This window comes from Marmota monax, unplaced genomic scaffold (genome assembly GCF_021218885.2).
Source record: "Marmota monax isolate L192 unplaced genomic scaffold, Marmota_monax_Labrador192_F-V1.1 WCK01_AAM20220418_F8-fsc00015, whole genome shotgun sequence".
NCBI lineage: Eukaryota > Metazoa > Chordata > Mammalia > Rodentia > Sciuridae > Marmota > Marmota monax.
The window spans coordinates 18,071,353-18,092,230 of record NW_026692194.1 but is presented as its reverse complement, the minus strand read 5'-3'; the positions used below and the strand labels follow the sequence as shown (position 1 = coordinate 18,092,230).

General features: G+C 40.7%; 1 protein-coding gene across 1 annotated transcript in view; it reads right to left on the bottom strand.

The window, feature by feature from the left end:
- Window positions 1-4,897: 4,897 nt before the first annotated feature.
- Window positions 4,898-20,878, bottom strand: part of Fshr (follicle stimulating hormone receptor) — a 171,848-nt gene continuing 155,867 nt past the window's right edge. Inside the window, exons 9-10 of the mRNA XM_046422258.2 lie at window positions 10,692-10,877; window positions 4,898-6,305 (exon numbers count right to left, since the gene is read on the bottom strand). Coding sequence (XP_046278214.1) covers window positions 5,072-6,305; window positions 10,692-10,877 — 1,420 coding nt within the window. The 3' untranslated portion in view covers window positions 4,898-5,071. The remainder of the gene's footprint in view (window positions 6,306-10,691; window positions 10,878-20,878) is intronic.

The following is a 20,878-nucleotide window of genomic DNA, read 5'->3' as shown; positions in this document are numbered from 1 at the left end:
CTCAGGATTCAGAGAATACTGTGTTGTAAAACAAAAACAAACAAATAAATAAACAGAAGAAAAGGATACGAGACCACAATAAATACAATAAATAGAGCACCTTACAAACCATGGGATTCTATTCATTTTTGAGGCCTGCCTATCACAGAACAGAAGGAACAGGGGCTGTGGCTCATGCTGGAGAGAACATGATGAAGATCTTGGATTATGAAAAGGAAGAAGCCATCTTTACATTGTCTGATGTCTGAGGTGAGGAAGCTTTGAAGACCTTCGGAAATATTTTTCCGTTACGTATCCTTTAAACTAGATCTGGAGACCCAGATGTTTGTATGTGTAGCCCTGGGAAACCTGGGGATGCTGGGCCTTTCTGCTGGGATCTAAGCCTGAGCTCATTCATGGTTGACCTCCTTGCATCAATTTTGCAGGCGTTTTCTTAAGACAAAGATGCATAAGTACTAGCATAATAGGGAGCAGAATCAGGGCTTGGTTTTCTTCCCATGGCCCCATTCCTTGATTTGTCTTGCTCTTCTCTCTCTTTTCTCCTCATTGCTTCCCTATCCCCCTGCTAATCCATTTATCTTATTTATTATTCTCCTCCACCTCTCCTCCTTCCTCTTTCTCCTTTTCCTTTGCCACATTTTGCCTCAGATGGAATTTCCTGGGCAGTGTCTACCTCTAGTGGTTGTCTTCATATCTGGGTTTGTTCTAGAGAAGGATGGAACAGAATAACACAGGGAAGACCGAGCTGGGCTACAGATACTAGGTGGAGGGAAAGGGGAGAGAAGGTGTGAGCGTGCCATATGTATCTTGACCTTGCATCCCTCTCTCTCCTGACTTCCTCCCATGGAGGAGGATTTGGTTTGGTTCAGATTGGAGGATGAGGTTGACCACCCAGCCATATCTCCTAATCCAGCTCCCCCTTCTACCTTCGTAATGGAAGAGCCTGCCTCCCACTGGGGGCTGAAAATGGCAGTCTCACTGTGCCACTTCTCTTGTATCCAGGGCAAGAGTCTTAGATAATGAGTAGGAAGGAATGCTTTTTTAAGGGTCTGAGGGGAGAAATATTCTCCCCATTGAAAAGGTAGATGCATGGAAGGAAAGATCCCTCTTCTTTGTCTCTGGATTTGATCATGACTGCATGTGGCATCGGGAACTGCTAAAGTAGCTTTGCTACCAGGAGGAAAGACATGGTAGAACACTCTGGGGATGGCAGGGCAAAAGGATGGAAAGGTCCCGGGTCCTTGAGATCATTAAGTTTTCAATCCAAGCCAAGAGCATCTTATGTAACTGTCCTTATGTTCAAATTACTTGCAGTTGGAGTTTCTGCTGCATGTAGCTGAAAGCATTTTGATGAGAACCTTCGAGCACAACCCTTATGGTTGGGCTGTATTTTGTGCTGACTCTTAATTTAGTTTATTTACTAGACTAGGTTATATTTTCAACAAACAAAACATTCTATATATTTGTCTCTTCTCCCCAGTGCCCTTCTTATGCAGAAGCTGAAAGTTCATTGCTTGCTTATGCCTTTATAAACTTCCCTAATAAAACACTTTATGAACCCAAAGCTTGAGGCCAAAAATTTCAACAATCTTTTTTCTGATTTTCTAATGAATGTCCTTTGATGCTGGCCTAAATAAAACACAGTGCCACTTGTAAGAGCCGCAGCCTCCTGGTGGTATAATATTTCCTTTGGTTTTCTTCCTTCCTCTATTCAGACTTCCCAGAGATGAGACCCAAATACATGGAGCCCATGGGGAAACAATGCCCTCCAGTGCCCTAGCCCATCTGTCACTACTGCTTCTATATGTGGCAAGATAAAAATGGTTTTTCAAAGTGTGTACCCATTTCATCTCTTTACTTTGCCACCTAGGAACTTCTAGATTTTCCTATTCAGTGTCTTTGTTCCAATCCCTCTAAGAAGGATCCTACCTTGTCCAACTACTTGTTGGGATTCAGTAAGGAAATATCTGGAGAAAAAGAGAAGGGAGGGAGGGAGGTAATAAAGAGGCCAGTCAGGATAGGGCTGAAAGAGTTTATGGGGGTTAATATTTGAAAGAGACAAGCTCACAGTCCATGGTGAGACCAGGGTAGGGGCATCACACAGGGCTGGCATTTACCCAGTTTGTACCATGATGGCCAAATGGAATTCTCACAGCCACTATTCATCCTGAGAGATCAGCACCTGGGTTATACAAGCAGCTGATGTTTTAAATATTTAAATATTTAATATTATGGAGACATAAGTATTTTAAGAAATCTCTGGTTGTTTTTAGTCCTCATCATGGTGTTTGAGATTTGAAATAAAAGCTGAAAAGAAAAAAAAAACAGAAACTAGTATTATTTTGAAACTTCTTGTGCTTGTGTGTTTATGTGTGTGTGTGCATGCATGTGTGTATATGTGTGTGTTTCTATCTGGTTCAATATCAGGACTGGCTCCGCCACTCTGGGGTCACTACTTTGACTGTATAACCTGAATAATCACACTTAGGGGAAGTGGGATTGATATACTGGATTCTAGCAGGTTTTATCGCCAATACAGGAGGTATAGGATATGTTTCTTTTCCTAGAGACTTATCAACAGGGTTTACCAATCCTGAATTAAGTTACCCCAAAATATGTTTGCTTATGTAAGAAGAGTTTCGTCCCTTGCCTGGCAGCATTGTAGTGTCAGAGTGATGGGTAGAATATCTTCTGAGCTTCTCTTGGTGTATATTTGTCTCTGAACATATTTTTGCTTGTCAGAGTCAAAATCTCTTAAACCAGTGTGTCATTAGCAGCTGTGTTGTGAGGTAATTACTACTCAATCATATTTACAATTTAGCTTCTACTTGCTTTTGAGTCCAAATTCAGAAATGTGTTGCCTCTGGCCATAAACAAAGAAGAAGAGAGACAGAAGATGGAGCTGGGACCACCCAACAGTGCTGCAAACTGGAGTGCAGAGGCTGGGGAGGAAAGTGCTAAATAAAAATCCTTTGTTTGTTTGTAGAGCTTTAGATCATTTCTCTCCAATAGAAATGTAATGCAAACCACATATGTAGTTTTAAATTTTCTAGTAGCCACATTAAAAATGTAAAAAGAAAGAATGGAAACTAATTTTCAATGTTTTATTATGTCCTAGTATGTCCAAAACAGCATTATTCCAGTACATAATCAATGTAAGAATTATCAAGCTCTTTTATATTCTTTCTTTTTTCCCCATTTGTATTAAGTACTTGAAATTCAGTGTGTACTTTATACTTATAGCAAACATCAATTCAGGCTAGTCACACTCCAAGGGCTCAGTAGCCACTCGTGGCTGGTAGCTACTGTACTAAACAGTGGAACTCTAGACTATTTACAAGGAAAATTATTTTTCACTTGATGCTCACAATATACTGAGATGTTGCCAAGTCATATGGGCAGAGATGACTTTTTTTCTGGCTCTATAAAGACTTCCTTCTTAATGCATTTGGGATCAACTTTTGAAATGTTTGCCAAAGGGCAAGAGGAGGAAGGACTGGCTTTGACATTGAAAGACGATACTGAGAGAGGAGACTCCGAGCTTTATGGGCTAGCCAAGGCACAGTGCTTGGTGAAATTTATGGTGGATATTTATGATTCAATTATTCAGATGGGGTCATTTATGAGAATAGATGTGGGTAGTATGGTTATTTATCAGGCGCTATATGCTGTAATGGAATGAATTCTAGACTGAGGGTCATGACAGCTGGTTATTAGTCCAGGCACTGGTCTGCGAGGAGAGAATGAACTAACACATACCAAACCAGTTCCAGAACTACTAGGTAGGATGTAACCATTTTCTTATCCACTCATCATCATGGACCCAAAAGTTAGTTAGATACACACACACACACACACACACAGTCACACAAAGAACCTGAGCTTGAAGAGGTCGAGTCCTGCCTTATTATGGAGTCTGAATAAAACCTCAGCTCTGTCTGATTCCAAAGCTGATGATAATGTTCTTAACATTATAATTCATATGCATATCAAATATTAGGTATATCTTCTGTTGGGGCTCAACTAGAAGAATCAGTCATATATATGTATGTATGCATATATACATAGGTGGTAAATATTTGTTACAGAGAATTGGCTTGTGTAGTTGGGGGCTGGATGAGCAATCTGTAAGAATGTTATATTCACAGCTCATGCCGGTGCTTAAGTCCTCATGGCAGGCAGTCATAAAAGACAGATCACGAACATGCTAGAGGCCACAGCATAAGGTGCAACCTCATGAAGACAAACTGGGTCCTGTTTCCATTCGGATTGCCTCCGAGCTTGGCAATGAAAGAATCCTGAAGAAGTCAGGCCCTTCGTCATGGACCTAAACCCACATGCAGGGCCCGGGAGTCCAACAAGAAGGATCCATGGGAAAGTGGAGCAATTATAAACCCAGCTGCTGCTTCAGAGTAATGAGCTGAGTCAGCATCAGCAACAAAATATATTGAATTGCAAAATGACTGTTTCTTTCTTCTGACTTCCCATTATCTCAAAGAATTTCCTTGTGACCCACCCTCACTGGAAATACATGAGAAAGAGAATTCTGGGAAATGCAGTTCAGTCTATCCAAGTTGATCTATTACGAAGCCATCATGGGTGCTTAATGAACATTTTTTGAATGAATGAATGAATACTGTGGTGCATCCCTCCGAAGTTCTGTGGGAGTCACAACACCTAATCCTGTCTCTACCTCTTACAAGCCAAACAGTCATGAGTTCTTTGAGTCCTGATTGCCTTATTTGTAAAACTCAAAGAATAATCCCTGTCCTGCCTGTTTAATAGAATTTTTATAAGGATCAGTTGAGATAATCTGAACAAACCACATTGAACATTATAAAGCATAAGACAAATGTTATGTAGTGTTGTATTTTAATTTTTATTACTAATAATTCAGTTTCCTAATGTGTCACATGAAATTAGTAGTTCCTGACCCATTTACCTTACAGGTAGCTAGGAATTCAATTAGATGAAACATGTAGAAATGCTGATAGCTATTCCTTGGCCTCCTTGGTCTTCAAAGGAAAATGTAATTGTCATGCATCAGGGAGATACATTTTCACATTGGCTTTTACTTCTGGGCTAAATGGCTTAGAGGGACAAGAGTGTAACTGGAGCCATTGGCAACTCTTGGAGCTGAAGAGCAGTGGCCATTCCTTGGATGGCAGTTGTGGGCAGTGGAGGAGGTTTCTGTCCTGTAAATTTGGGCTTGCATTTCATAACAGCCAAACTTGCTCAGTAGAATAAAGAAATCCCTTCGAAAATTCTTAGTAAAGATGGCATAAAGGAAAGGGTTGGCACATGAGTTGATGGGGTAGAACAAGACCAGGAGGATCTTTGCCTTGGACACAGTGATGAGGGGTACCTTGAGGGAGGCCGAAATGGCAAAGAAAGAAATGGGCGCCATGCAGAGGAAGTCGGTGAAGATGAGTGTGGCCATGCGCTTGGCAATCTTGGTATCGCTAGAGGAGGACACAATGTTAGGATTCCTCACTGTGAGGTAGATGTGGGTGTAGCAGCCACAGATGACCACAAAGGCTAGAACATTGAGCACAAGGAGGGACATGACATACAGCTGTGACAAAGGGCTGTCAATATCCATGGGCAGGCAGATGCTTACCTTCATATAACTGCTGATGCCAAAGATGGGAAAGAGGGCAGCTACAAAAGCAAAGATCCAGCCCATCGCCATGACACTGGTAGCATGGCGGAGCTGCACTTTGCAGTCCAGTTGCATAGCATGGGTAATAGTATGCCACCTTTCCAGGGTGATGGCTGTCAGAGTATAGACTGATAGCTCACTGGCAAAGACAGTGAAGAAGCCAGCAGCATCACAACCTGCTCCAGTTTGCCAGTCAATGGCATAGTTGTGGTATTGGCTCTTGGTGTGGATATCAACTGATGCTATGAGCAGCAAGTAGATTCCAATGCAGAGATCGGCAAAGGCCAGATTGCACATAAGGAACCGGGGCACTGTGAGTTTGTACTGGCTGGTAGTCAGGATCACCAGCACTATGATGTTCCCAGTGATGGCCAGGATGCTAATAAACCATATCAAGACTCTGAGGATGTTGTACCCCATTATATCTTCACATGGGTTGAATGCATCTGGCTTAGGGGAGCAGGTCACATCAACCACTTCATTGCATAAGTCATAGTCAAATTCACCATACATCATGTCAAATCCTCTGCCATAATTGGACTCATCATCTTCTGTCAAAGAGACTCTCTGACCCCTAGCCTGAGTCATATCATCAACTTCTTGTCTTAAAATAGATTTGTTGCAAATTGGATGAAGCTCAGAGCTAGAAATAAAAAAAGGAATAGAATCAACATCCTGGATCCAAAATGGTAAATATATCACCATCTTTGCACAGGGTAGAAATAATGGGTTTTCTTTTTGAGATTGTTTTTCCTTCTAACATTTGTCTGCCCTTGAGGCTGAGCTCATGGGTTAATGCTGCTTACTGTAAATGAACAGAACAACTTGTATATATATATTTTCCTAGAGTTGGATGGCCCACGGGGGAAACCATCTGGCCACAACCTGAATGTGGGGAGGAAGGCGCCTGGGACTAGCTAAACCTTGCTGTTAAGTGCAAATAATTTACAGACTTGGTATCATCTCTACCCTTTTCCTTCTTTGATCTCTATTCAGCTATATATTAATATGCCAGAGGAGGACATACTCTTATTACTCTACTCTATATTCCAATCACTGGAAGACCAGGTTGCTCTCTAACACAAATGAGAACTTGTTTGCTTGTTTTATATACACAAATTAGAGAATCAGAATCTGTAGTTAGTTCTCAGTCAGCCCCATCCCTTAGCTCATTGGTACTCAGGCTACTGGTAGGCTAGATAATTTGCCTGAAATGTTACCAGGATCCTGTTCTTTATTATCTCTCTCCCCAGGGACCACAAGAAGTTTCAGGCTTGTGTTTGTCCTTCAAGGTAAGCCTAGTTCTCTCATGTTAAATTGTTCCCTAGTGGATATCCAACAGAGCAAAAGAAGGTTGCAAAGGGGCCTGGTTGATTTCAAGATTATAACATTTCACAGGGAAGCTGGCATTTCTTGGGCTCAATATTCTGCCTTGATTTTCCCCTCAAACCCAAACATACAAGAGTTCTTGTCAACAGGACAAAGGCACTTACACAAGGCTTTGAATAAAGTCCAGAGGATAAATATTCAACCCATGAATATATCAGTATATGCATAAATACTCTACCAATTCTCTGCATGTAGTACTTCTGTTTTGAAGCAAAGGTTTAAAGGATGAATATGGTTCATGTTGGAAGTATTTTTTAATGGAAAAAAAAATTACACATGTCTGTCCCTTCTTCTCTTTCCTGGTTGGGGGATGTTTACAGCAATGTTAAATGATGCATTTTCTCAAAAGCGAACATAAGTTCAGCTAGGATATGAGTATTAAGACCCTTCATAAAGCCCTCAATGAGCAGGAGACAGGTGACTGGAAAAGTAGAGGAGACACAGACTCCGTTTGCTTCTACAGGAGCAATGCTTGCTAAGTGCCTGACACACACAGACTGCACCTCCCCGCCTCAGCCCCGCGAGAAGGGGCTTTAATAGGGAGAAAAATCTCTCTCCTCTCCTCTCTCACCTCTGGGAAGTGAATTGAATCATCAGGAAGTCATTATCTCTTGGCCCAAGGGATTCTTTTTTTGTTTGTTTTTGGCTGAAGAAAGTGCCATCTTTTAGTTTATAAACAGTTAGGGTTTCTCAAATCAGTCACAGGTTGCACTAAGCAGGCTAAACATGCAACACATAGGTAGCTAAAACTGAACCACAGTTCAGAAAATCTTTTGGTTCAGCCAGAAATCTTATAAGAAAGTGAATCAAACTCTGAGATGAGCCCAGAGGGGACAAGAGGGCCATTCTGTGGTTCTTACTCTAACTCCTAAATCTTGTTCCTGATTAGCTACAGCCCAATTCTAGGAACAGAAAGTAAGTAACCTGTAGCTTATTGTAATTTGGTTCATTGGAATGAGATTTGACTTAACTATCTAGAGACAGCTAGCTCTAGGGGCTCACGGTTGGCTTGTGTGAAGATTCCTACTGTTGACGCTGCAACCAACATATTCTAGATATCGATACTTCCTGTTCCTGAAATGGAAGTGACTCACTGACATGAGGTAGGGAGTAAGGTAAACTATGTGTGTTTCTGAGATCAGAAACAAAATTGGAAGCTGAGGGAAATATAGTCTTGCCTGTGCAATACCTTGGTAAACCCTAAGCATGGCAAAGAGCTGGAAATTCATCTCAGGGTCAGTTTGGCATTTGTGAACTACAGTCAGTCAATGAACAGATGCTTAGAGGGTAGCATAGCCAGTGTTCCAGAGCCTCAGTTTTGGAGACAGAAAGAGTAGAGGGTTTGGATATAAGTTTGGTTGGTGATAATAATTTAATCAAGTGATTTAATATCTCTGAGCCTCAATTTCTGCCTCTTTGAGAAGCAAACGATATTAATAATGATAATGATATTACCTTTGTAATATGAAATGAGCTAAGTGTGATTGTATTATGGCACCTGGCTGTGAATACTCAGCCGATGTCAACATTATGAAGACAGATGATGGTGGTTACTTATTGAGTTCTCGTTGGGGTCTCAGCCCTGTGCAGGTACTTAGAAGGATATGCCACAGTACATCAATTTAAAATCTAATTGTGAATAATTGGAATAAATTCACAAAAAACTGAAGAATAAAATAAAAACAAAATGATACAAGCTGAATATAGAACTATGATAAGAAAATATCTGGTTCAATGACAAATAAGGGGTGTGGTGGATCCACCTAGAGTCCAGGAGGACCAGCAGCCAAACCTCACAGTAACAGGGGCCTCCTGTTTACACCATGGGCATTATTTCCAAATGAGGATCAGGAGAACAATCTTATCTTACAATTGTAAACTTGAATCTCATTACCAACCATACCTCCTATGGTATATAATGAAACGACACTAATTCATGAATAAACCCCAGGATTCTCTTTTGAAAAGCATAATTATTTTATATCAGGTTTGTGCGTGTGGATTTGTTAAAAGTAAAAACCAAACCCCACATTTTGGTATGTTGTAGAAGAAATGTGGGTCTCCCCTGGCTGTACCTTGACAGGCTCTGATGTTAAGTTCTACTAGGGACCTAGAGGATAAGGACCAGCTGGTCTGGAGGGATCAGAGAAGGCTTCCTGTCATGAGACAGTGTAAGGCAGAATGGAGAATTCTGGTTGGGAGAGCCCTGAGGCTACGTCTACACAACCAGGAGGTGGCAAGACCGGAGAAATCTGAGTAGCATGGTAAGATGATAGGTTTACTGTAGCATGTGGGCTCAGGGCCAGGCAGCAGGCCATGAGCAGCTCTTACAGTGATCTTGACATCCTTTGAGTTTCCTCCTGAGAGGTATCCAGTTGCAGGGTCTTGGCAGCAAATTGGAATCATTTTTTGGCCTGACTAGGATAATTCCTGTCTGGAAAATAAAAGAGACAAACCTTTTGCCCAAACCCAGGCTCTTAAGAATTCTAGTTGTCAGGAAGAAATGCTCTGGCTTTTTGAGCTAATCTGTGAGGACTGCCCGATTCTGGAGAGTTTCCAGAACTAATTCTGAAAAGCAGCCCTGTTTTTCTGCAAATCTTTCAAGTGGGTCTGAGTGCTCCTAAGTTACTTTGAAATATTCTGGGGTATGGACTGCTGTGTTGCTTTTTGTTTTGTTTTGCTTTTGAGCAGGGGGTATTTCCACATTTGCAGCTCAATATATGTTGAAGCTTGAATTATTGAGGAGTCTGTTAAACAGTGAGATAATATCCCAGGGCAGCTGTCTTAGTTCTGGGCTACTGTACCAAGAATAGTGAAAAGGCATCATTTGATTGAGTACAACTACAGGGTGTGAGTTTTATCAGTGAGCTCGGGAGAGGATGAGAGCTTTGAGAACTGATATTCAGTGAGTTCTTACCTCCAATGGGTCCTTTAAATGTCTGAAATGTGTGTAATCTCCAAAGTCACTGCTCTGCTCTCTCCAGATCCTGTCTATGGTTACCTCAATTTTTTAACCAGTAACCTACTGGGTCTTGCCTGTGTTTAGGTTATCCTCTTTAAATTGCACTTCCTGAAGCTGCTCTTCCTTGAAAGCCTCAGTGAAGAGATGTCTCCATTTTTGTCCTCTCTGTGAGTTGCTAAGATCTGTAGGTGGGTTGGAGAGGCTCAGAGTGGTCGGAGTGTGTTACAGATGTGCACATTAGTCTCTGGTATGGCATTTTTGCTTCTCACCTCCAAAGCTGATTTTGATGTTAGCAGGATGGGACATTATGGGGTACAGAGTTTGGGACTTGAAAGGTAAATACATATTGGTACAAAGAGAAAGAATATTAAGCATCTATTATGAATCAGGTGCTATGCTTGATGTTTTTCATGTTTTCTTATTTAATATTTGGTAGATGCTCTGTTATGTGGCTGACCCTCTCTTATGAGCCCATTTTCAAAGAAATTATGAGTCCAGCCCTCCCTAACCCTCCATGAAACTGAATCTTTCATCCGGAACATGCCTCGGGACTTTAGTCAGGGAGCTCTCTGTGTGCATGGATTCTCTTCATGTCACAGACAGGTAGAAGGTATGGACTGCATTCTACTCTGGGGAAATGCCCAAGCCAGGCTCCAGGGATGGACACAGAAGACTCACATTTGCCGTCTCCAGTTTGCAAAGGCACAGCAGTGGCTGGGGTAGGTGAGGCTGGCCTCCACAAGGGCAACAAACTTTTCCAGACTGGGAAGCTTTTTTAAGTTGTAAGCGGACCTGGCCCTCAGCTTCTTAAGATTTTCTAAGCCATAGCTAGGCAGAGAGTGGATCCTTGTTCTCGAAATATCTCTACAAGAAGAAAAGGTAAATATAACATGATTACTATGGGCCTAAGTATTTCTGCTCTCAGCAGGCTAAATAGCAGACATTCTAGTGTAGTGATATTCTTACGTGGATGAGAAGGAAGTTTATCATACCTACCTTGGTCAGATCAATATGTGGCTAACAGGTTATCTGGTTTGGATAGGATCTCTGATCCTGGTGGGAGGAGTTAGATAACAGGTTGCCCTGCCTCCTGGATACACTTGCTTCCTGGCTGATTTGGGGCTCAACTCTTGCTGGTGAGTAGAATCAGTCACCTTCTCCTCTGTCATCTGTCTGTTTGTGTCCAGGGATTTACACAGGTCTGACAGATTGAGGCCATTCCCCTCCCCCATAAAACTAGCTATAAAAATCTTTCCAGTGAATCATGATGAAATCTGTGGCTAAATTTTAGAAAAAGGTGAGAAGAGAACATACCTAATGGGAAGAGGAGTCTGGAGGGCAGAAGTGGCAGATAGAGAGGTAGTTAAGAGTTTGGCCTCCATGGCAGGCTTGCCTACCTAACCTATGCCTGTTAGATTTGTGACTTTGGTCAAGTTATCTCACTTCTCCATGTTTCAAATGTAAAATGAAGGGGTAGAAGTCATATTTACTTCAGAGGCTGTTGTGGAAATTAAATGAATTAATGAATATAAGGAACTTCCAAAGATAGTACTTAATGATTGACAACTATTATTAGTAAACATCTCACACAGGGAGATTGGGGTGAAAGATGGGAGAAGGGAGAGAGGGGAGGAATGAATGATTTATTTATAAATGAATGTTTAGGGAGAGGAGGACAGAGGCAGTTGTATGGTGCATCAGCAGAGGTCTAAGGGGAGCCAACACAAATGCACAGTTCATCTGGGTCCCAGTCCCTGCAGGGATCTGAGTTCCATTCTTTTTGGCAGCAACACCATTGATGCGGGTACTTTTCTGGCAGCACCAAAGGCAGCTGCAACCCTCAAAACTAAGACCAGGTGTTGAAAATGAGAATATTTAAATGGTACCACCTTGGACCTGTTGGGGCCAGGATTTGGCTAAGAGTGGGTGCTTCTGATGGGGGTGGTAGCAGGTGAGTTCATTTAAGCACCCTTAGATATACTTGAGGAAAAAGAATCTTTTAATATTGGCTTTCCCTGTAAGTCAAAGCTGTAGGCACTCAGGGCAAATGAACCTTGGGGGTGTGAATATATATCTTCTATTCCATATGTTCTCACAGTCTGGTGAAAATTACATTCTTCAAACCTTTTTTTTTTTTCCCCACTGTCATTCTCTTGCTAAAAAGTTGATCATGGCTTCTTACTGTCCACCCAAATCCTCTTTAACTGTTGCTTTCCTTGTCTGGAATCTAGAGGGCAGAAGTGTCAGTTAGAGTAAGTTTGGAGAAATGACAATTTTAAAGAACAGATAGAAGAGATGTGAAAAAAAAATCAGAAAGAAGTCAAAGGAGATGTCAGAAAAAAATCCAGAGGAATGTGATGCCAAGAATGAGTATCTCAGAAAGAAGGGGTGTTTTACCTCATTTAACCAAACTTACACTGGTATTCCATACATCATATCATTAAATTCCTCATCTCAGAATCCAATCAAGTTGCTCCCCAGCCCCTAGAGGAACAAGGCTCGCTATGGCCAACTCTGGCTTCTAATCTTGATTTCTCAATTATACTGCAGAGGTGAAACACCCCTTCTTTCTGATATACTCATTCTTGGCATCACATTCTTCTGGATTTTTTTTCTGACATCTCCTTTGACTTCTTTCTGATTTTTTTCATATCTCTTCTAGCTGTTCTTTAAAATTGGCATTTCTCCAAACTTGGGTTGTACATAATTTTTCCAGGTTTTCATACCTATTTCCTGTGTTTCAGATACCAAGCATATGCTGATGGTTTCTAAATATATATCTCAGTTCAGGTCCTATTCCTAAATACCATGCCAGATCATTAGTTGTCGACTGGGCCCCACCATTGATGACTTATGCAGGCATCAAAACTGAACCTATCTTTCTTATAAATGTTTCCTTGTTTTGTTTTCCCATCTCAGCAAATGACTCCCACATTATTTCCCCATTGTTCATAACAGAAGACTTGGAGTCATCCTTGATTACCACTTTCCTCCTCACAGTCTCTTATCCTCTCAAGTCTTCTTTTAAAAGTTTCAAATCAGTCTATTTCCTTCCTTCTCTGTTACTTTAGTGAAGGTCACCATAATCTCTGCATAGATAAATGTAATAGTCTCATAACTTTTCTTCTTATGACCATCTATTTCTTTTTCCAGTGCCATCTTTAAACTATAGGTTGGGTGGTGTTTTAATGATGCCAATCAGATTGTGACTTCATGATGAAAATCCTTCAATGATTCCCCCATTGCTCTCAGGACAAAGGACAAATCACTAGATATGGTGTGCAGGTCCTTTGCCTGGTTTCTCTTGCATTCATTCCATGTCCTTATTATGTTCTGTTCTGTATTGAAGGAGGGATAACTCTTGCCAGTTCCACTTCACAGGTACCACTTTGTTAATCAGCTTCTTCAGTTGGGTTTAGCAAATGGCACTGGTGGGAGGTTGGAGTATGGGAAAGGGAATTTCTCATCCCTCCTCTGTCTTACACTTCAGCTGAATCTTGCTGTGGCCTTAGCTCTCATTGGACAGATCTGCCAAAATCCAGCTTCTGTAAGTGCTTGGGCTTTAGTAAGACCACTTGTTACTTGCTTCTAGAGACCTCCAGTTAGAAGTGGTTATCTGACATTGCTAATCTCTGGACAACTGATCCCCTGTTTGATACTCAGGCAGATTTATGTTTTAAGAATTTATAATGGCCTTCATTAGTACCTATAAATATTACACTTATTGCCTTCCTTGTTAGATGTCAATTAGATAAAATTTGTTCATACTAATTAAAATCTTCCATGTACTTACTGATTTTTTTACTTGTTCCGTCAGTAGTGGAGAAGTACATTAAAATCTCCAACTATGATTTAACCAACTATGGTGTACTTTTAGTTAATTTTTGTCTATATATTCTTAATAGCATGCTTTTAGGCCCATAAAATTTAGAATTTTTATAGCTTCCTGGTGATTTTCTTCATATCTACTAATATTTATCTCCTGAATCTTTGGAAGTTTTCTGTTATTTTCTAGTGCCTCCCTGACCTCCAATGGTTAGGAATACCCATGGTACCTTTGCTTCTTCTCCAGTACCTGTGCTTCTTTTCTTTATTTTTTTTTTCACTTACTGTTTAGGTAAGCTCATACAGTGTTATGAGCGAAATACCATTTCTATGGTAGAATTTTTTAGTTCTAGTTTACTTCTTTCCCTTGAATTCCAGACTCTTCTATTCAACCACCTCATTATATGGACACCTTCACTTAGACACCTATGAGGCAGGTCAAGTTTTGGATACAAGAAATTGAACTATTGCTCTTCTACAAAACCCTTTTCCACCTGCAGCAGGTTGGAGCTTGTTCCAACCAGTTGTTCATGCAACAAATTTGAAGTCATCCTTGATTCATCTATTTTTTTCACACCCCATAACCAAACTCTTAGCAAAACTTTGTGGCTTTAGATACCAAATATATATAGATTCTAACTCCTCATTGCTAATCACAGGGAAATGCTTCTAGTGTTCCAAGGTATCTTTTCTAGTTTCCTTCTATGTATTATAGCCTTCAATCTGGGGTCCCTGCAAATAAGAGTCTGTTCCATGAAATCTTGTGGTGAGTGTGATGAATCTACATTCTCAGCTGTTCTGTTCTGATCTATACTTCCCATTGTTCCAGAGTTTCCCAACTTTCTTCTTTGTTGTAGGAGGTCTTTCTGGTTTCTCATTTCAGGCAGTCCCTCTTCTGGCCAGTTCTACTATCAGAATTCATCACTTTCTTCTCTGTGACCAAGTTCACACTTCATCTGGCCTTTGGGTTCTTCTTTTTTTCTCAAGTGTGAAAAGAGCACAGACTGAGATCCAGCTCCCTGTTTTGTCTACAACAGTTCAAGGATCTCCTCGAGGAATGAGATCAAAGAATTTTAAAAAGTCCTTCAGGAACACTTTAAACCAAGGCAATAACTACCTGTCATGAACATTTTTTTTTAAAAGCAAGCAATACAAAACAGAAGACTATTTTATCTTAATTATGCTTTTCCCTAGAGTTTAGAATATATGAAAAAACAATAGTATTTGAAGATTTCCAGAGAGAAACAAATTTTCATATGGAATACCATCCTATTATTTAACATACTCTGTGATGGATTATAGATGACTGGAAATTCTTCAGCACTATTTCCACGGAGGATCTGTTTGCCCTCCCCTTGAATCTGGGCTGAATGGTGATGTCTCTGGGAAGCAGAATATGAAGGAAGTGTTGCGATTTGAATTCTAGGTCTAGACTTTAAGAGCACTGACAGCTTCTATATGGATCTTGTAGAGTCTGAGTTTCCATGAAAGAACTCTGAATACTTTGAGGCTGCTGTGTTGGTAAAAACCTCAGCCATGTGGAGAGGCTCTGGAGGATAAGATGCCATGTAGACAGAGAGACCCAAGACTTCTCACTGCATTGTGTGCACAAACACTCCATTGAGCAGATATGCCAGGCAAGTGAGTGAAGGGGACAACTTGAAAGAGGATCCCCCACACCCAGCCACCTGATCTGACATCCCATGCATCAGTGACAGGCCATCCATATTCCTAACATGAAATTGGAGCAAAATAGAATGAAAGTTTTCAGCAACTAAGTTTTAATGCAACAAAAGAGAACCAAAGAAGATTCCAGTGAGATTTCTCTGTGACTTCATCTCCATCATTTCTTTAACAGTTATAGAGGTATTTTTTTCTTGACAACCATGAAGAGTGCAAAGGCATTATATTCTGTATACTTTTTGCTTTTCTCACCACATACTCTTTTGCTTTGTGTCCTAGCTATTTGTATTTGCATTTTCTCTCTCTTTGAGTGTTGAAGACTCTAGCATTCTTAGCAATTTGCACCCAGAAAATTGTTGCTTTATTTGATTATATGTTTTGGAGTGCCACTGGAGAAGAACTGGAAAGGGAATAGATCCATTGCCCCAGTCAACCATGATGTCCTCTGACCTCCAGCAGTTTAAAAGAAACTTGTATCTGTGTTACCTTTTCTATTATTTCAAATTGTTTGACTTTTCATGTGTTTGTTTCCTCAGGCAGATTTCCTATGCCCCAAGAGCAGAGATTATTAAGACACTTTGGGGTTCTACATCATTTCTGGTACAGGGCAGGACTCATGAAATCTACCATTTTCTGATAATCAGAGATGCTTCAGCTCTGTGATAAAAAAGACAGGTTGAAGCAAGTCTTATAAGAGAGCTGATTCTGAAGGGAGAGAGGCACAAAGTATAATGAGAAAAAAATCAGGATTTAAAATGAGCTTACTGAAATGATGCTTCTGCAGTAGACATTATATGTGACTAAGAATATCAAAGTTACCAAATGAGGAAGTAGCCTTGGGCAGAGTTCACAAGGAGATAGTCATGCATTTGGAAATAAGCAGAATGATGTGTTGGGTGGAATAACTTGAATGCAACCCAATGTTAGATTGGGAAGCCCCCTTGGAAACTTGTTCCATGTTCTGGAGCTAGTTATTTTGTATTCCTCTTTATCACAGATACAAAATATGTTGTACCGTTGCTCTTTGTACAAGATAGCTTTGCAGCTGTGAGACTAAGTAAGGCTTCTTGTCAGTATATTGGGATCCAGGTTTGATGGTGGATGATGATGAAGGGAATGGTTGATAGGAGAGAGATACAAGATCACTTAAAATTCAGTAAAGCAAATTCTTTAGCAGAAGTGGTTCCTGAATGACAAGGAAAGAAGTGTTTACTTAAAGCTTACCATATATACTTGCCTGAACGACTAAACATATAATCTGTTAAGATTTCCAAATTCTAGATTGGCCAAAAGATTATTCCTCTTGTATTTCCGTGGATTAAGAAAAATCCATAGTAATTCATATCAACAGGAACCAAGATAAGTTGATCTTGTTCAGTGTTGAGATTTAACTACACTACTATTCCCATTTTTGTTCTCCTCTCCTCTCCTCCACTCCCCTCTCCTTCTCTCTCTCTCTCTCTCTCTCTCTCTCTCGTCTGTGGCTATGATCCTTCTGCAGGTCCTGGAAATATTTTGTTTGATTTTATAACTCCTTTAAATAATACTCTCTGTTCTTATAATGCAAATATCCCTGGAAGTGTAATTTTTAAAAAAGATGTTGTTATTCATTCACATCTTTATGAAAGTAGGTCATTATAACTTTGATTGTTAATTTTAGGTGTCAATTTGGAATTAAGGGATACCCAGATAGTGGTTAAAACATTATTTCTTGTTGTCTCTGAGGATGTTTCTAGAAGAAAAACAGAAGAGATTGACGCTTGAATCAGTGAATTATAAGGAGGATCTGTCCTCAGTGTGGGTAGCACCATCCAGTCAGCTGGGGTCCTGGATAGAACAAAAAGGGAAAAGGCAAATTCTCTTGCTCTTTCTCCTAGAACTGGGACATACTTCTCTTGGACTTCAAAATTTTGGGTTCTTGAGCCTGTGGACTCAGAAACTTATACCAGCAACTCCCTGAGTTCTCAGACCTTTAGCTTTGGACTGAGAATTATACCAGCAGCTTCCCTAACTCTGAGGCCTTTGAAATTGGATGAACTCACACTACTAGCTGCCAAGGTCCTGTGGTTTGCAGATGGTCTATCATGGGACTTTTTAGCCTCCATATTAATTTGAGCCAATGGCCCTAGTAAATTCCTTCTTGTATATCTCCATCTATCTTTATCCTATTGGTTCTATCTTTTTGAAAAACTCTGACAAATATAGTGACTATTGGATACATCTGGGCTTGGATAGAGGTGTAGAGCACAAATCATGGCACAATGTTGAGTATTTAGAAGTTATTTTGGGCAACCATATTTTGAGAAATAAAGAGAATCATGGGATGGAATTTGGTCTCTGAGTCTTGAAAGTCAGTCAGAAGATTTTAAAATTTATATGAGCTGAAGAATGACTTATTGCGATCTGTATTTTTGTAAGATTAGTTTTAAAAGCCTTGAGACTTGGGCTGGGGTTGTGGCTCAGTAGTATAATGCTTGTCTGGCATGTGTAGGGCCCTGGGTTTGATTCTCAGCACCACATATAAATAAATAAAGATCTGTTGACAACTAAAAATATATATATATTAAAAAAAAACACATGTCCTTGAGACTGACATAGAGTAGGTGCTCAATAAATACTTGTTAAATGAACTGGAAGAAAAAGAATTGAAAGTAGAAAAAGGATGAGTGGCTATTACAGAAATGCAGGTCTAGGATGATAGACTCTCTTCTTCCCATAGTGTAACTCCATCTGTTAAAAGTCATCGCATCACGTGATGAAACTGATGTATTGGGTATCTGCTTTGAGTTACTATAGCCTCTGAAAATTCCTGCAGTGCTTATTGTTGTGGGTGATAATGCTTATCCCACCACCAGATATATTAGGTCAGGCACTGTTTTGTTTCAAAGTCTCTTACATCTTGCCTGGTGCCAGACACATAGGTGTCTAAATGTTCACCGTGTCAGGCTCCATGTCTTCAGTGAGCAGTTGAGAATATTTACTTGATTTTTCTCTTTATTCTTGGAGCTAGTGTGTGGACAAGGGGGAAGGGACAGTTGTGGGCTGGTGTTTTTAATCCTCCTCTTGGAAGCTGGTTGGGTCTAATGACAGTGACCTTTCTTTGTAAAGTATCGCTCCAGTTAACATTTCAACACATGCTGTATTCTGGAAGTGAGTGGTTTTGAGAATTTAAATCCTGAAAAATACCAATGGAGACACCACGGGCTGATAGTTGGCTCTGAAGAGATTTAGTAATCCTAAATGGTTTCAACATTGTTAGGCTTCTTGGTGTGGAGTTAGAGTGGCAAGGAAGGCAGCAGTTGATAATGACAGAGTTAGGCGAGGCAGGAGTTAAATAGCGCTCTGTGCCCTGTTTAATAAAGTGTGTTATAGCCACTGCCACAAATTTGATTTGAACAATTTCTATTTTTCCCAGCAAAGATGTTATTACAGGTCAATCATTTCCATAAGTGAGAGCACATTTCTGGTGTATGCTACACTGACAGATGGCTAGAAGACCTCTCTTTCATGATCCCAGGCGGGATAAAAAGGCAATTTACTATCTATAGGACTGTGGGTACACTGGTAATGGAAGAGAATCATTCTTATACAAATAACTCAGTGTTTGAATCTGAACTATCAAATGAATCTGAGCTATAGCCAAATCAATTTGATAAACCATCAGAATATGATTGTACTGGCTCCAGCCTGCAAAGGCAATGCATTAAATTTTCCCCACAGGAAACTGTTTCCCAAGGAAACGGCAATTGCTTGATTGCTTAAAAAAAAAAAAGTTCAGTGAGTTCAAGATATCAGGTGAAAACTTAGATGGCTGCTGATGTTCAAGGTCAAGACTCACGAGAGGGAAATGAGGAGGCTGGGCCTCCCCTCTGAAACTTCCTGGACCTTGTCTGCATGCCCGTGGCTTCTCAGCATCACTTTCTCTTTACAATAGAACCATTCATTCTTGTGTTCTCAGGTGTTCTTCACTCCCCTAGAAATTTTGCCTTTGGGAAAGGAGCGCTCATCAGTTTGGATGCACTTCCCTGACATCCAGTAGAATCCCATGTATGTGTGTGAGGGAGACAAAGGATGAACCTGTGGGGGGGAAGAAGATTCTTCCTTGTGGAGGAGATATTTTGGAGCCGGGGCAGGGCTTCTCAGCTCTCAACATGGAGAATCTCATCTCTAGAACCAGAGTTCTCTCTGGATCACCAGCATGTGGTTATAGACCTAAGCCCCTAGTACTGACTCTGCTGATCAAAAACTCTTGTGTTGGGATTAACAAACGGAGGTTTCAAAAGCCCTCCAGCTGATTTTGAGGCCCAATCAAATTTAGGACCACTGCTCTAGGCAGCTGAGAGTCACTCACACTAAAGTGGCACTTAGTTGGCTTCTACTCTGGGAATTATCCAAGATCGCCTCCTTCCTGGGGACAACCTAAACCCAATGTCTGTTTACATGAGGGCTTGGCCCCTGCCTTAGTTCAGGACAACTTTGAAGGCTTATCTTAACTCCAGAGCTCCCTTTGGGATCAGCTGAGCCTTCTGTTGTAAATGCAGTATGGGTTAATTTCCCTGATAGCCTGATTTTGCTTCTGTCAGGCTTCCTCCACATGTTCTGAGAATATCTTTCGTTAAATCTCCTGAATTCATATATCTCTACTAAAGTCTTATCTGGGGGGTTAGGATCTGACTTAAAGCACAGACATAGCCCTGGTTCAAGCAGCATCTGTTTGGGGCTGGATAGTCCGCACAAATTCCTAGTCCTACCGGTTCACTCATAGTACCTGAGGTTAGCTGGTCCTCTGCACACCTACACAAGCATCCCTCAGGCTGGGTTTAACTGAGTTGGTGCATCAGGTTGCAGAAGTGGGAAATGAGATAGGCCATTCATCAGACTGCATCCCAGGTCAGCAGGCAGCTTAAAGGGCATTTGGACTAACCTGAAATCTCCAGAAGGAGAAACTTGATGGTAAAGTTATCGACTTGCCCCCAAGGTGAGAAGAATGAAACTAGCAATTATAGGCTGGGCTTCTGGCCAGGATCTTGCACATATATTCTCATGCATTGAGATGAAAAGATGTGAGAAGGCATTATTACTCTAGACCTTTTGAGTTACGAGTGGTATTTTTTAATTCCATTGAATTTTCTATAATTTTAATTCTGGCCATATATGTTTCTATAGTAAAGGGGATAAAACAAAGAGCCTGTAATTAAGGACCCCATAGAACTGTGTCTTGCCTGCATTCACAGGAAGGCTGGCTGGGAGACTTGCATGTTGAGTTTTTCTCTTAAACATTCTGATGAGATACATTGTGTAGTGCCTTAGCCTGGAACCCTGGAAGCCAATTCTGCAAACTTAGGAGATGTTCCTCT